At 47.6% G+C, this 14,469-nt stretch overlaps 2 protein-coding genes across 2 annotated transcripts; both read right to left on the bottom strand.

Annotated features, from left to right (window-relative positions):
• Nucleotides 1-801: 801 nt before the first annotated feature.
• Nucleotides 802-3,562, bottom strand: LOC118500155 (mucin-like protein 3). Its single transcript, XM_036023775.1, has 2 exons — nucleotides 2,700-3,562; nucleotides 802-2,270 (listed from the first exon to the last, which is right to left on the bottom strand). Exons 1-2 carry the CDS (start codon nucleotides 3,552-3,554, stop codon nucleotides 2,121-2,123), a joined length of 1,005 nt encoding a protein of 334 aa, XP_035879668.1. The 5' UTR covers nucleotides 3,555-3,562; the 3' UTR covers nucleotides 802-2,120.
• Nucleotides 3,563-3,704: 142 nt separating this feature from the next.
• Nucleotides 3,705-11,524, bottom strand: LOC114494900 (mucin-like protein 3). The gene is made up of 4 exons (XM_036023774.1): nucleotides 11,236-11,524; nucleotides 4,650-5,860; nucleotides 4,132-4,170; nucleotides 3,705-3,765 (listed from the first exon to the last, which is right to left on the bottom strand). The coding sequence occupies exons 1-4, from the start codon at nucleotides 11,315-11,317 to the stop codon at nucleotides 3,754-3,756; spliced, it is 1,344 nt and encodes a 447-aa protein (XP_035879667.1). The 5' UTR covers nucleotides 11,318-11,524; the 3' UTR covers nucleotides 3,705-3,753.
• Nucleotides 11,525-14,469: the final 2,945 nt, after the last annotated feature.

Genomic DNA, 14,469 nt, shown 5'->3' with positions numbered 1-14,469 from the left:
CATCTGTGCAGATGACTAAAAATGGGGCATCCTGCTCCTTTTTCTCAGGCACTTCAGCCCTCTCCCAGGACCCAGGTGGCCCTCTTTGCCTCAAGGTTCTCTCCAGGGGCTTAGACCTGGGGTCCTTCTGGCACCTGGCATGCCTCCTTTCTGGGACCCAAGCAGAGTGGGTGTCTGCTGGGAAACAGACCCTCAGGCTGAAGCCTTCGAGCTCAGATCTGAGCTCTGGCAGACTATTCAGTCTCATTAGTGTCTGGATTAGAATTAGGATTTACTGATTAGGATAGGCTGCCAGTGGCCCACAAGTGGGATGCCAGATTTAGCAAAGAGCAACCCATGGACCTGCTATTTGATGTTGGGTGGAGTTAAGGGTGGAAGGCCTATGGCAAACCAGGTGCCTTTCTGATCAGCAAAGACACTCTGGTGAAGAAAGACTTAGGTTCCATGGAGGATGGGTGGCAGTTCTGCTGGGACTGACATTTGGGCATGGAATGGGTTTGGAGCAGGGCTAACATAACTATGGGACATGGCAGATGCCCATAAATGTTGGGTTTCATTCATTAGAGTCTTGTTTTATTCTGTGTAGTACTGCCTTGTTATAGCTCATACTGAATTATTTCATTTTAATTTTCCTGTATTTGTGTCTCAGGTGGGAACTGTGTCTTAAAGTTCTTTATCTTCCTCAACAGAATGTGTAATAGGTGCTTAGAAATACTTGCTTATTAAGTAACAAGTTTTTCCCTCATTTTGTCACCATGTATTTGAGCTCTGCATGAACTCATCCCAGCTCATCTAAATCTAGAAGTGAACCATTTTAGGAGCAATAGAGATTCATCCTCCTCTTGCTTGACCCTCCAAAGATATTAATTCCTGTCCTCTAGCCAGTCCTGCTCAAGGTCATCTGCAAACTTACAGCCAGGGCTAGGAACACCAGTTAGGACTTTCTTCCAGCTGATAGTCCAATAACTGTGATGTCCTTACTTTGTAAATACTTTATACTTTATTATAAAAAGACTGATAGCTACAAGGAAGTTATCTGTCATCTGTCAACTCTCCCTTTCCATCTCTGTTCAATCAATAGTAGGTAAAAAGGGCTTTAATAAGTTGGAGAAAAAAATCTAGAGAACATATAGGTGAAATGCTTACTAAGGGGGGATTTGGAATCTGGGATGAAGGTGTGAAGAAAGAGGATGGGGTAGTAGGGAAGACTGGCAAGTGACTTCGGTGGAAGAGGCAGAAAAATAAAATCCTGAGTGGAGAACACCATCAGGGAAGGTCTGGGATGGGTATCAATGGATGAGACTGCAGGCCAAACAAAATCCCTCTTTGTGTGTTCACCCACACCCAGCAAGCCAACCCTGCAGGATGCCCATCATACACATTTAGAAAAACTACGGGGTTTGAGAGGAGGAGGAAAGAACCATCTCAATGAGAGATATTTATGATCTTTTCTGGAATTTTTGTTTCTGCTGGGAATGGAGAGGATGGAGAAAGAAATAAATCTTGTTTTCCTTCTAAGATCCAATTTTTACATTAGAAGGAGGAAGAGAAGGAGAAAGAGAAAAAAGAGGAGGAGGAGAGGAGGAGGAGGAAGGGGAAGAAGAAGAAAAAGAACAACAACACTACCACCACCACCATGCTGGGAATTCAGAGACCGGCCTCTTTATACACTCTCTAAATAACAGTAGATGGAAATAATATAGATTGGCCTCAGTCTCCCCCTTCTCATAAGCCCACCTCACAAGCCAGATCTGGGCATTGCCCTCAGAGGCTTCCAAACTTCCATTAGTTGTTCTTGCTCTCCCAGCATCAATGTACTGTATTGGTCCCCATCCCAAGTGTCCAAGATACATCTTTTTGTTCTCCAACCATTGTCTTCCACAGAGAACACTTGTTGTATTATGGTTCTTTCTTTTCTATCTCTCAAACTCACATCCTTCTTGCTATCACCTCATCCCTTGACCAGTTTCAATAAGAACACAACAGACAAAGGGCTGATGCTGTTAACTGTCAGTACTTTGCCCTTCCTGTAGTCCAGGAAATAGGAATTGTGAGTCTAATTCCTCATCCAGGAAAGGGGTAGGGCACAGAAGAGCTGAGGGCAGGCGCTTTCTGAAAAATCATCGTGGGGAAGGGATCTGGCCCACACCAAGTGTCTGCTGCTCCATCAGGTAGACTGGGTAAGAATTGGGGCCCCCATCATCATCCTCTGGGTCATTGTTCTCAGTGTTGTCAATCAGTGCCCGTCGTGTTTGCATCATGTGGGAGATCTGGGATTGGGAGGAAGGAGAAATGAGTATCATCTGCCATGCCATTTGCTTCCTCAACACCCCTATCTCAGGCCCTTTTCTATTCCCTAATCCAGACCTTCAGCTTGCTTCTTTCCCAAGATTCCATATAAACTTGATTCTTATTACAGAGTCCCAGTCCTCTTCATACTTCTTCTGTCCTATTTTCCTTTTCTAACAAAATTTCCCTCTTCTACACCATTTTTCCTGATCCATGGCCTTCCCTCAATTCTACATGTCATGTCCTATGCATCTATTGTCTTTTGCATAGTTTTCACTGCCACTGCCCCTCTATTGCCAAACCCCATGCCTCTTCTGCTAGAGTCATTATTCCATCTACTTCTGATCAATAACCTCTCCTCAATCCCCTGTCCCATGGGTCCATTACCCTGGAGCATCCCTATTCCTTACCAGGAAGATCAGGCCAAGGAACACCAGCAGGAGAATCACAGCCACCAGGACCACAATAACTATGGCCCATGGAGGGAATGAATCATCCTTCCCCACCTCTCCAACATGGAGACCTCCTTGTGAGCTATCTTTGTTCTGGTGTGGATGGCCCTTGTTGGCTGGGGCTTCTGACATGACAGAACTCAACTCCATGCTAAATGTGGAAAGTGTAAAAGAGCCAATGGGCAGCTGAGGGGTAACCTCAGTTCTTTTTGGATAAGGAGAGGAAGTAGTGATAGACTGGTCTCCTGTGACCTTGACTGGAGATCTAATAGTCTCTGTATCAGCTGTGTTTCTTGTTGGGTTTTCTGTAGGCTTTGCTGGAATTGGTGTGGTCTTCCCTTTGGTAGATGTGGTCTTCTTTGTGTGTACTATAGGCTTTCCTGAGACTCCTCTGGTTGGCTCTGTGGCAACAGTAGTCTTCAGTTGGTGTTCTGTAGTCTTACTTGAGCCTCTCGTGATCTTCTTATGGGCCAATGTGCTCTCCTGTTCATGTTCTGTAGACGTTGCTGGAGCTCTTGTGATCTTCTCATGAGCTGATGTGCTCCATTGTTCATGTTCTGTAAGCATTGATGGAGGTCTTGTGATCTCATGGATCAATGTGCTCTCCTGTTCATGTTCTGTAGACGTTGCTGGAGCTCTTGTGATCTTCTCATGAGCTGATGTGCTCCATTGTTCATGTTCTGTAAGCATTGATGGAGGTCTTGTGATCTCATGGATCAATGTGCTCTCCTGTTCATGTTCTGTAGACGTTGCTGGAGCTCTTGTGATCTTCTCATGAGCTGATGTGCTCCATTGTTCATGTTCTGTAAGCATTGATGGAGGTCTTGTGATCTCATGGACCAATGTGCTCTGCTGTCTGTGTTCTGTAGGCATTTCTGGGTTTCTTGTGATCTCATGGACCAATGTGCTCTGCTGTCTGTGTTCTGTAGGTATTTCTGGGACTCTTGTGATCTCATAGACCAATGTGCTCTGTTGTCTGTGTTCTGTAGGCATTGCTGGGGCTGTTGTGATCTCATGGACCAATGTGCTCTGTTGTCCCTGGTCTGTGGGCATTTCTGGGGCTCTTGTGATCTTCTCATGAGTTGATGTGCTCCATTGTCTATGTTCTGTAGGCATTGCTGGGGCTCTTGTGATCTCAGGGACCAATGTGCTCTGCTGTCCATGGTCTGTGGACATTTCTGGGGCTCTTGTAATCTTCTCATGAGCTGACGTGCTCCATTGTCCATGTTCTGTAAGCATTGATGGAGGTCTTGTGATCTCATGGACCAATGTGCTCTGGTCTCTGCGTTCTGTAGGCATTGCTGGAACTCTAGTGATCTCGTGGACCAATGTGCTCTGTTGTCCATGCTCTGTAGCCATTGCTGGGGTTCCTGTGATCTCAGGGACCAATGTGCTCTGCTGTCCATGTTCTGTAGGCATTGCTGGGGCTCTTGTGATCTCATGAGCTGATGTGCTCCATTGTCTATGTTCTGTAGGCATTTCTGGGACTCTTGTGATCTCATGGACCAATGTGCTCTGCTGTCCATGATCTGTGGGCATTTCTGGGGCTCTCGTGATCTCATGAGCTGATGTGCTCCATTGTCTATGTTCTGTAGGCATTTCTGGGACTCTTGTGATCTCATGGACCAATGTGCTCTGTTGTCCATGTTCTGTAGGCATTGCTGGTACTCTTGTGATCTCATGGACCAATGTGCCTTGTTGTCCATGCTCTGTAGCCATTTCTGGGGCTTTTGTGATCTTGTGGACCAATGTGCTCTGGTCTCTGGGTTCTGTAGGCATTGCTGGGGTTCCTGTGATCTTATGGACCAATGTGCTCTGTTGTCCATGTTCTGTAGGCATTGCTGGGGCTCTTGTGATCTCATGGACCAATGTGCTCTGTTGTCCATGTTCTGTAGGCATTGCTGGTACTCTTGTGATCTCATGGACCAATGTGCCTTGTTGTCCATGCTCTGTAGCCATTGCTGGGGCTCTTGTGATCTTGTGGACCAATGTGCTCTGGTCTCTGGGTTCTGTGGGCATTGCTGGGGTTCCTGTGATCTTATGGACCAATGTGCTCTGTTGTCCATGTTCTGTAGGCATTGCTGGGGCTCTTGTGATCTCATGGACCAACGTGCTCTGTTGTCCATGTTCTGTAGGCATTGCTGGGGCTCTTGTGATCTCATGGACCAATGTGCTCTGTTTTCCATGTTCTGTAGGCATTGCTGGGGTTCCTGTGATCTTATGGACCAATGTGCTCTGTTGTCCATATTTTGTAGGTATTCCTGGGTCTCTTGTGATCTTCTCATGGGCTGATGTCCTCTGTTGTTTATGTTCTGTAGGTATTGCTGGTGCTCTTGTGGTGTTCATATGTACTGAAATGGTCTTTTGTTGGTGGTATGTAGGTTTTACTGGTGTTTGTTTGTTCTTTTCAGTGACTCTTGGTGTCTCTTTTGTTTGTTCTCTGGTCTTTATCAGTGTCTTATCTGAAGCTACTGTAGTATTGTAATTAGCAGGTGCTGTATGATCATCAACTTTTTTTTTCTTTTCTGTGGTTCTTGATGCCTTGTATGTTGTGCTTTTTTCTGAGGAAAATGTGAGTCTATTGCTGCTCTCTGATTTAACTGAGTGGTGGGAAGGAATTGTGATGCTCTTACTGTCTAATGTAATGATGGTACTTTCCAAGGGTGTTGAAGTTTTGAAGGCATTTGTCTTTACTGTTGGTATGCTTGTTGTGGTCTGACGACAAGTTGTTTTTCTTGTGGGTTTTGTAGTTGGATATGTTGCATCAGATAATTTTTTGCGTGTGTTATTGGAGTCAGCAGATCGTCCATTCCGGATAACTGGGTCTTTTCCTTGATTGCTGGGGTTTTGTACAGAAGTGGGAGCAGCTTTATGATGAGTTGTAAAGTTTTTGGAGTTCTCTATAGGTTTGTAAACTGGTCTCAAATGGTGTGTGGCATTGCAGTGGTGTTTAGGTTGATGGGTTTCCGGAGATTTAGGGTTGTCTGGAGGGCTGTGTCCTAAATGAAGAGCAGTGTGGTCAGAGGGAGTAGTATAAATAAGGTTTGGTGTACGAGGAGATAAATTATCAGATGTTGGAGATTCACCAGGGTTCTGAAATTCTTGAAATGTGCTAGCACCTGTAAAAAGAAAGAGTCAAGTAAGAAACTTTCTCCATGATCATCCCTGCTTCCCTGACCACCTTCTTCTCTAGGGGTCCCTTTATTATCCCAAATATATCTCCCCAGCCAGCTCTCCCCAGAATACTATAATATCTAATCCCCATTCTCACCTCCTGTCTCTGAATGTTTTTTCAGGCTGTGCCTTCAGTAAGAATCTCACCTCATGCTTCCCCACATCTACTTCTCAATTCTAAATTTTAGATCTTTCTATCTTTATGACATTTTTCCTGATCTTTTCAAGCAAATAAGATCTAGTTTTACCTCAGTGCTTAAAAATTTTTTTGTTAGTTATTTTTTCCTGCTCTCTGCAACTTGACATTACAGTTATCTGTGTGCCTGTCAGCTTCCCCACACTTCCCTGCCTATCAAATCATAAGTTTTGAGAGCAGGTATTGACTGGCATTTTGCTCTGAAAGTGCTCCTCTAGAATATATATAATGCTAATGGAATGGAGTCCCCTTTCCATGACAGAGCTGATGAGAAAGGTAATAAATATTAGAAGCTTCATCTTTCCATAACATTCCAGCTCTAAAGATCAGACCTCTTGCAGAATTTCCCTTAAGAATTAGTAAGTAGACACAGGTGATGAGTGAGAGAAGGATAAGAAGAGGAGTGAAGGAAAATTTGTAAGGAAACTTACAATTTGATGATGGAGTTCAGTCTGGGTGAAGGGAAGTAAATGAGATGACTCAACTGTCTGGTTCCCCCATGGATCCCCCTCTTGGAAGATCAGAGCTAAGGCCATCTTGGATAGATGCAGGTGGCCCTCTCATAAGAAAAAATATCGGCTTGGGGGTCCTGAGAAGAATGAACAAGGCAGCTGGATTCTGGGAGACACTATGTTTAAGGACAGGGTGTGAGGAAAAACACCCCTATCAATAAACAGATATGAGCCTTAATTCTATGGAAAACAACCCACGGGGACAGAGTAGATGTCTGAGTGAGAGCCAGGAGATCACCAAAGAATGAGAGATAGTGTTGTTACATAACTGACATTTCCAGTTTCTGTTAGCTCAAGGTGGAAACCAGAACCTGGACCCATTCCCAATCTCAGGAAACCACAATCCACCCAGCCCCTTGCTGACAAGGACAGTTGGGAGCTGGGGGACTCAGTCCTTGAAAGAAATGTGGGTAGGAGGAGAAGGGAGAGGTAGTAGAAAAGCCCACGTCTCTGAAGGCCATGGCACTGGGGCAAGAGAAAAGGGCTCAAGTGCCAGGTGCTTCCTTCACTGTGCCCACCCTGCTCTCTCACTCCCTCTGCAGCAGCAGCTCTCTCACTCACTGGGCCCTTCTCCAGCCAGGCACTCCACTTATTGCCTCACAGACAGTCTCTTTCTGGATTCTCCTCCATGGTGACTGATTTACCAGCTCCCCACAAGGCACCTTAGAAGCTGTCAACTTCCCTATTTTACAGCCCAGAAACTTGAGTTTCAGGGAGAAATGGTGACTTGCACACAATCCCTGCAATAGCAATGGTCAACCAAGAACACTGACTGTGAGACAGACAGGTCCTGCAAAGGAGGACGTATACTAACTCATATACTGTTCACAACAACCCTTTAAGGTCGAGATCTATGTGTTATTCTCCCTTTTTTATATATGAAAAAACAAATTTCAGGGGACTCCAAGAACCCTCGTAAGAGGTTAAACCAGAATGGAACACACATTCTGGGCTCCCAGCCCCCAGGGCCACACTGCACAACTTGTAGGTCAGCCCAGGCCCTTTGGGCTGGGGGAACACGGACATTTGTGGAATCCCTGAAGGATGCTGTTCTTCATTTATTTATTTCATCTTCACTACAAACCTGTGAGGCGAGTGTATGATCTTACAGTCTGACAGGTGAGGAAAGGAGGTTCAAAGATGTTAAGTAATTGGCAAAGTCAGACTTTCCTCTACACCCCAGATGCTTTTAGATGTGATAAGGGGTGAATAAATGCCCAGCCAGGGAATAAACAAGTGGGCCACAGCATAGCATGGCAACTCCACTGCCTAAAGAAAACAGGCCTGGACTGGCATCCAGGCTGGTGCCACACCAGCTTCGCCTCCTTACTCAGGTCACCGAAATGCTCTGAAGCTGCATGTTCCCAGCCGTCTATAACAGTGATGCCAGCTGCAACAGCTTAGTGTGAGGACTGAGGGAAGCGCAGTGGAGTTGACTCTTTAAAGTGTTTGTTGAATCCGAATTGTAGTCTTTGAAACAGTTTGACACTTTGCCCTGTTCTCCTGGTAGCAGGGGAGCTAGACATACAGCCCAGCCCTCCTGCCTGGCCCACCTATTCTATGCACCTTTGAGCCATTGTCAGACCGCTTCCCTTGGGGCATATCAACATAGCACTCGCCTCTTCCAATAGATGATAAATTATTTAATTCCCATAATGTCAGGGATTTTTATTTGTTTGTTCAATGCTATCTCCAGCTTAGAACAATGTCTAGCCTATTACAGGCACTTCTTAAATATTTGCTGAATGGGTGAATGAGAGAATATCTTGAGACTAATGAACTCTTCAAAAGCCTTGCCAACAATCTTTCATTATGCATGTTAAGAAAAAAACCATATTGTGAGTGCCAAAGGTTGGAAGATCAAGGAGTAACTTTTGCTATATTAGATGCCAAACCTCTGAGTTGGAAAGAAGGTAAAGGACCTGTAGCCTACCAGTTCTGGGACACTGGTTGCCACTGAACCACAAGAGCCACACAGTCAATAACTAGACTCAGCAAGTTAGATCTTAAAATTCATATCCATATCACACAGCTGTGGAAATATTGCCTATGAAATCTGACTCTCAAAAATGGCTACTCCATTTACAATGAGTCAAGCTCCAGGGTTCCCTGGTCCTGGGCCCAGCCATGAAGTAAACCAGAGACTAACCCCAGGACAAACTAACCATCTCTTCTCTCCAGTAGATCTACCATTGGTAAAAACTTTATTTCCCTAGGAGTTTCTCACTGTGAGATTCATTTCACTGACTACAATAGTGGCCTCCAGAGGATCTTTTTGGTCACCAAGGTTTAGGCATAGAAGAAAATCTGGCTTTAGCAGAAGACACTGGAGATGTGTGCTTAGCTTGGATAAAAGAATGAAAATGGATCTCACAACATCAAAACTGTACAATTCCAAAGTTATGTTCAATATGCTTTACTCACTTGTTTGAAAAGAAGGTAGACAGGCTACCATCAGAGCAGCCTCCCCTAAGCAGCACTTCTGGTGTTTCTTGGTGTCCTACCAATGATGTGGTTAAATGCTTGTTAAATGTCTACAGAATCTCAACATGTGACCTAAAACATAGACGTAGTGAAAAAAGACTAAAGGGAAATACACTGAAATGGTTGCCCAGAAAGTACTAAGAGATTTTCTATTTTTTTCTATTTTTCAGTTTCTAGAATGAATATATATATATATATATATATATATATGCCATAGAAATTAAATGAAATAACATTTACTGTAGGAAAATGCCCATTCTGGAGTCTCCCCAGGACCCCAGGAGCCCAGCCCCACATGTGCTCCCTCAAAGATGATGCCACCCTGAGTCTGCCCCTAAGGTTCCTCGGCTGCACCATGCAGACCCTGGGGTCCTAGGGTCCAGTTATCTAAGTCTGAGTGTGGACTGGTCCTGTAGATAAATGAATCCAATCATTCCCTCTTCCCAGCTTCCCTCTCTGCTGGACAGTCATGTAGTCACATGCGGTTCTACCCCAGCCCAGCCTTAAGCCTCCCACCTCTCACCACTCCATGGACCCGAACATCCAGCTGCCCACGCCTGCCAGCCATTTCCCAGATCGCACGCACCCACCCACCCAGAGGGTCCTGCTCTAGAATTCAGATTGCGAGTCTGCCTTGTGCCTCTCCTGTGCCCTAAAGTAAATGTCTCTCAGAAGTGAATGTGCATGGAGTTAATTCATTCCCTTCTGCCCCTACAGGTACAACAGGTGGTGCACAGCTGCAGGTGGCACCTGATATCAGCCCCAGGGAAAGGGACATCAATTGGGGGGCTGATGGTGGCTCTGGAGCCTCTGTCTTCAGACCCTCAAGGTGGGAGGAAGCCATCAAGTCAGGACACAGACAGAAGGCACTGCTGAGCCCTAGCAGAGGCAACCTGAAGGCTCCTCAGGCCCTGCCCCACCACCCACCATCCTCCAACTCCCACCACATCCACTCTGGCCACAGCAAAACCCTGTGCTCAGGGAAGGAGAATCTCCCCCTAATGTCACCCTCAGTCACACACACTTGGAAGGAGAAGCGGCTGCCTGTCCCTCCCCAAATACTGCCCAGAGCAGCCAGACTCAGCTTTCCTGGCCCTGGTTGGGAGCAGCAATGCCACTACTGTGGATGACCCTGTCCACTACAGGGACAGTCTGTCTGAGTCTATTTTTGCATGTCTGCCTCGGGAAGACCCTCCTCCAAGCCACTCAGGCCTGTGCCAAGCTGCCTCTGTGTTTGGCATCTCCCTTCCCTGGGTTCAGTCACAGAACAGTTTCTTAACTAAGTGACCTAATCTGGTGATTTCACTTTATCTTGTAGGTTCTGGTTAGCACATCACAGCTTTCCATATTCATTTTCTCATCAAAGCTCTGGGATGTTTCCCAGCTTCAAAGTGGAGACGAAACCACACACCCTTTTCAAGTTGCCATGAGGGTTCAGTGAGCCACCAGGGGTGAAGTGCCTAAAACAATGCCTAGCACACAGTAACTGCTCTACAGGCCACCAACCATTTGCATTGGCCAGGCAGCGTGCTTCTTGTTTCATAGACATGTGGATTAATTAAATGGGCTGGAGTCAGGGCAGAGCCCAGGTCAGCACAGAACAGGACTCTCAGGAGAGAATGTACCTTGTGCCCCAAGGGCGACAAGCAGTGTGTGGAGTGGCCAAAGCCAGCTTGTCTCCGAGGCTTGGGCAATACCCTTACCCTTTCTGAGTCTCACTCTCCTCACTATACAAGGGAGTATTATTAACCACTTCAGGGGATTTAAGGAGATAAAATGAGATGAAGTACCATAAGAACCTGAGTTCCTCGAATAGCTCAGAGCATGTTTAGTCCCTGCTCCCACCCAGACCTGCCTCCCCACACAGTAGCTGTGTGCAAACTAGAAGAAAACCCCTCTATATGGCTGCAAAGAGCAAAGCATAAGCTAGATTTCATTGCCAGCATGGCCCTTAGCTGGCACATCTGAGCAGTGCACAACTGGACAACTATATGCAGCAGTTCGTCCCCACCCCCTTTTCCACCACATGTTCACCTGCTGTCATTTCTATGATTGCTAAGAAACAACCCCTCTCTGTCTTCCATCCGCCTGTGTAAAGGTGATTCCTTTGCCTCTGAGGGCACCTTACCTGTCCCCTGAGTAGCTAGAAGGAAGAGGAGGCAGTACTGGAGGCCAAAGTCAGAGCGGGTGCAGTGAGCTGGCTGGGCCATGGCAGTGGCGGCACTGGCGGCGGGTCAGCTGCTTGAAGCTGAGAGCTGGGGTACTCTCATCTTATACAGGGCCAGTTTGACATCATGGGAGCTGGGGCCCCTCAGGCCTAAACCTTGAACAAACAGAGCCGTCCCACCCCACAACGCTGCTCTGATAACGGGAGACCGCAGCTGCTGCGTCAGGGAGCCAGGAACATAGGTGCCTGCCCCAGGGCTGGGATTGGGGGGAGGGAAGAAAACTGGGAAGGTAGACTCCTGACCTTCAGCAGCATTCTGAGGTTGGGGGAGAAGATGGTGGGTTGTAGAAGGACTGGGTTCTGGCTGGGCAAGATGAGGAGGGGGAGATTAGATGTCCAATACAAGAAGAGTTTCAAATTCTGGTTCTCCAGCTGTACCTTCTATCTCCTGTCTAGCGCAACAGCCCAGCTCACCACACCCCTTGCACACACAGGGCCACTCTTTTTGCTGTAGGTGGAGCTGCCGGAGGGGGTCAGGTGAAAGAGCAAAGGAGAGGCAGCCCTCACATGGCCCACCACTGCAGACCTGGGCACCTGCAGGCAGGTGCCCAGAAAGAACACAGCATGTGGAGACAGCAGAGCCGTTGCAGAGACAAGACAGACACCGAACCCCAGGAACTGACTGGACATGCCCCACCAGATGAAGACAGGTCTAGGCTAACCAGAGACACTGAAGAGAGATCTTTGACACCCATGCCCTTTCCCCTCTCCCACCTCAGATTCCATCTACCCCTATACGGAAATGCAGACCCCTCATGTCTAGGATCCTCCAGCCTCCCCTTCCTTCCTTCCTGTACCCTTGCCTGAAGCAAGCCTTAGCTCAGAGACTGTCCATACTGGGGCTGAGGTGGGGGAAGGACAGACTGGGGGGACTCTGAGGAGAGGCAGACTGGGGGTCCAGGTGTCTCCAGCACCACCCATTGCTCACTTCAGTGTGTTTACAGTGGATCTCCTCGTGGAAAGTCAGCATCTATCAGACAAGGTCTTTGCCTTGGTCACTGCTGCCTCCTCAGTGCCTGGCACAGTGTCTGACTCACAGCAATCAGTAAGTGTTTGGTGGGCCAAATGGAGTGGAAGCCAAGGCTGGCCATTGCCCTTGTTTGGGGAGGGCACAGGCACACAGGCGGAGAGGGCCAGGATGTAGAGGGCAAGAGGCCAGGGCCTGGGGCAGTGCAGCTCATGGAAGGGTGGGGAGGACTAGGGGGCTAACCATGTGAATTCTTTACATTACTTGGTATGACTAGTTCCAGGGCCCTGGGCAGGGCTGGAATGGGTGGGAAGAGGAGAATAGGCCAATTGCTCATTGATGTGATTAATGGGAGATTAATGAGGCTCAATGGAGTCAGGCCAAGACTGACTATTCAGAACTGGGCAATGCCTCCTGCAGGATGGGGACCTGAGGCAGACGTGGGGTCCCCTGTAGTTCCACCTGGACTCAGGAATGACTGGAAGCCCCCTTTCCACTAGTTTGCTACTCCAGCCTTTCCCCAAGGACCTAGGAAGGGCAGTTTTGCTCCCCACGTCCCCACCCACCCCCCCAACCCCAGGGACATCTGGCAATGTCTACAGACATTCTTGTCACAACCTGGATGGGACTGCTCCTAGCATCTAGCAGGCAGAAGAGAGAGATGCTGCTACACATCCCATAATGCACCCACCAGTCTCCACAACAAAGGACTCTCCAACCCTCATTTGTCAATAGTGCTAAGGGTGAGAATCTCATTTTGTGAATGAATACCCCCCTTCTTTTTAGCCACAACCTCCCCAGAGGACCCAGGCATCTGGGGTAGAGATACCTGAAGGCAGGCTGTTGTATCTGAGCTATAGGCTAAGGGTCTGGTCACAAAACAGCCCTATCAGCCAGTGACCTTCGAGTATTGCTATGTACCAAAGAACGTGCTGAGCACTTTATCTTGCTATAACCTATGAGGTTAGCAATGTCAACCTTAGATCAGGAAAGGACTCGCCAAAGGTCACAGCACTGGAGAGGCCAGAAATAATTAGTGCCTGCCAGATGGCAAAGCCCACGAACTTAGGCAAATGGAGACCAGTGGAAGGGATGCTGTTTTACTCAGCACTCACCCAGAGTGTCCAGGGGGCATCAGAGAGCAGGGCTCCTCACTGTCTGAAGTTGAGAGAATCGGGGGTCTTGGGAAGGCCAGGAGCTAGCCCAGGGGGGCTCCATATGGAAAGGGATGTGGAGGGGAAACCCCCTCATGTCTCCTGGATCCCCAAGCAAAGTATCTTCAGCTAAGAGGTGTCTCTAATAGTTGGGGAAGAGGGTGGGAATGGGGAGGAAGTGTAAGGGGCAAAGACTCCCTCAGGGCTGGAAGACCCAGAGACCATCTAGTAGTGCTGGTCCTTCCCTTCATAGGTGAAGACACTGTGTCAGAGAGGTAAGGCAGCAGATGGCAGGCTGGCCACGGGACCAAACCATGGACTTCCCCTTACACCATTGTAGGAGGAGACATGGGGGGCTCATGGCCACAGAACAACTGACCCACAGGAAACAGGCCTAGTCAGCCTGAATGGAAGGCTGGCTATGTTTTTTTCTTTTTGGAGCAGGGGTGGGGATGGTTCTTAATTGTCCCCAGTTTTTTTAGTTGAGATATTGGTTTATAACATTACATAAGTTTCAGATATACAATTACAATTTGACATCTGTATATACCATAGCATGCTCACCACCAAAACTCTAGTTTCTACCTATCACCTGACAAACTGACCCCTTTACCTGGTTCACCCTTGCCCCAATTGCAGCCCCTCTGGTAACCACCAATTTGTTGTCTGCCTCTCTGGGTTTGTTTTTCTTTTGTTTGTTTGGGGTTATGTTTGTTTTTTGGCATGAGTCTGTTTAGGAAAGAAAGTAGAAAGGCCAAAGAGGAGGGGTGTTCACTTTCGTGCTTCCGCCCCTTCACTTGACAGAGAAGTGCTGCCTGGTGGCCTTCTGATGGCAGCTGGAAGGGGTCACAGAACCACAGCCACTCCCCACACTCATCTCTTTGTAGAACTGGCAGGCCAGTGAGATGAGGGGGGATAGGATGGGTTAACCGAAGCCCCAGGAACATGGACCACTGCCGCTCTCAGTGCTCCTCTTCCAGCAAAAAACAGTAATGCTAATTTACTGAGCCCTTA

Source organism: Phyllostomus discolor, chromosome 4 (assembly GCF_004126475.2).
Source record: "Phyllostomus discolor isolate MPI-MPIP mPhyDis1 chromosome 4, mPhyDis1.pri.v3, whole genome shotgun sequence".
Classification (NCBI taxonomy): Eukaryota; Metazoa; Chordata; class Mammalia; order Chiroptera; family Phyllostomidae; genus Phyllostomus; species Phyllostomus discolor.
Note: the sequence above shows the minus strand (reverse complement) of the source record. Positions and strands in the feature narration are given on the sequence as shown.

Excerpts from the sequence above, each read along its gene's own strand:
- LOC118500155 (XM_036023775.1), bottom strand. The coding sequence starts at position 3,554 with ATGCTTACAGAACATGAACAATGGAGCACATCAGCTCATGAGAAGATC. Across the intron at positions 2,271-2,699 it reads TCCTTGGCCTGATCTTCCTG|ATCTCCCACATGATGCAAAC; the intron begins GTAAGGAATAGG and ends TCCCAATCCCAG.
- LOC114494900 (XM_036023774.1), bottom strand. The coding sequence starts at position 11,317 with ATGGCCCAGCCAGCTCACTGCACCCGCTCTGACTTTGGCCTCCAGTAC. Across the intron at positions 5,861-11,235 it reads TCTAGCTACTCAGGGGACAG|GTGCTAGCACATTTCAAGAA; the intron begins GTAAGGTGCCCT and ends TTCTTTTTACAG. Across the intron at positions 4,171-4,649 it reads TGGTCCATGAGATCACAAGA|AGCCCCAGCAATGCCTACAG; the intron begins GTACCAGCAATG and ends TGAGATCACAAG.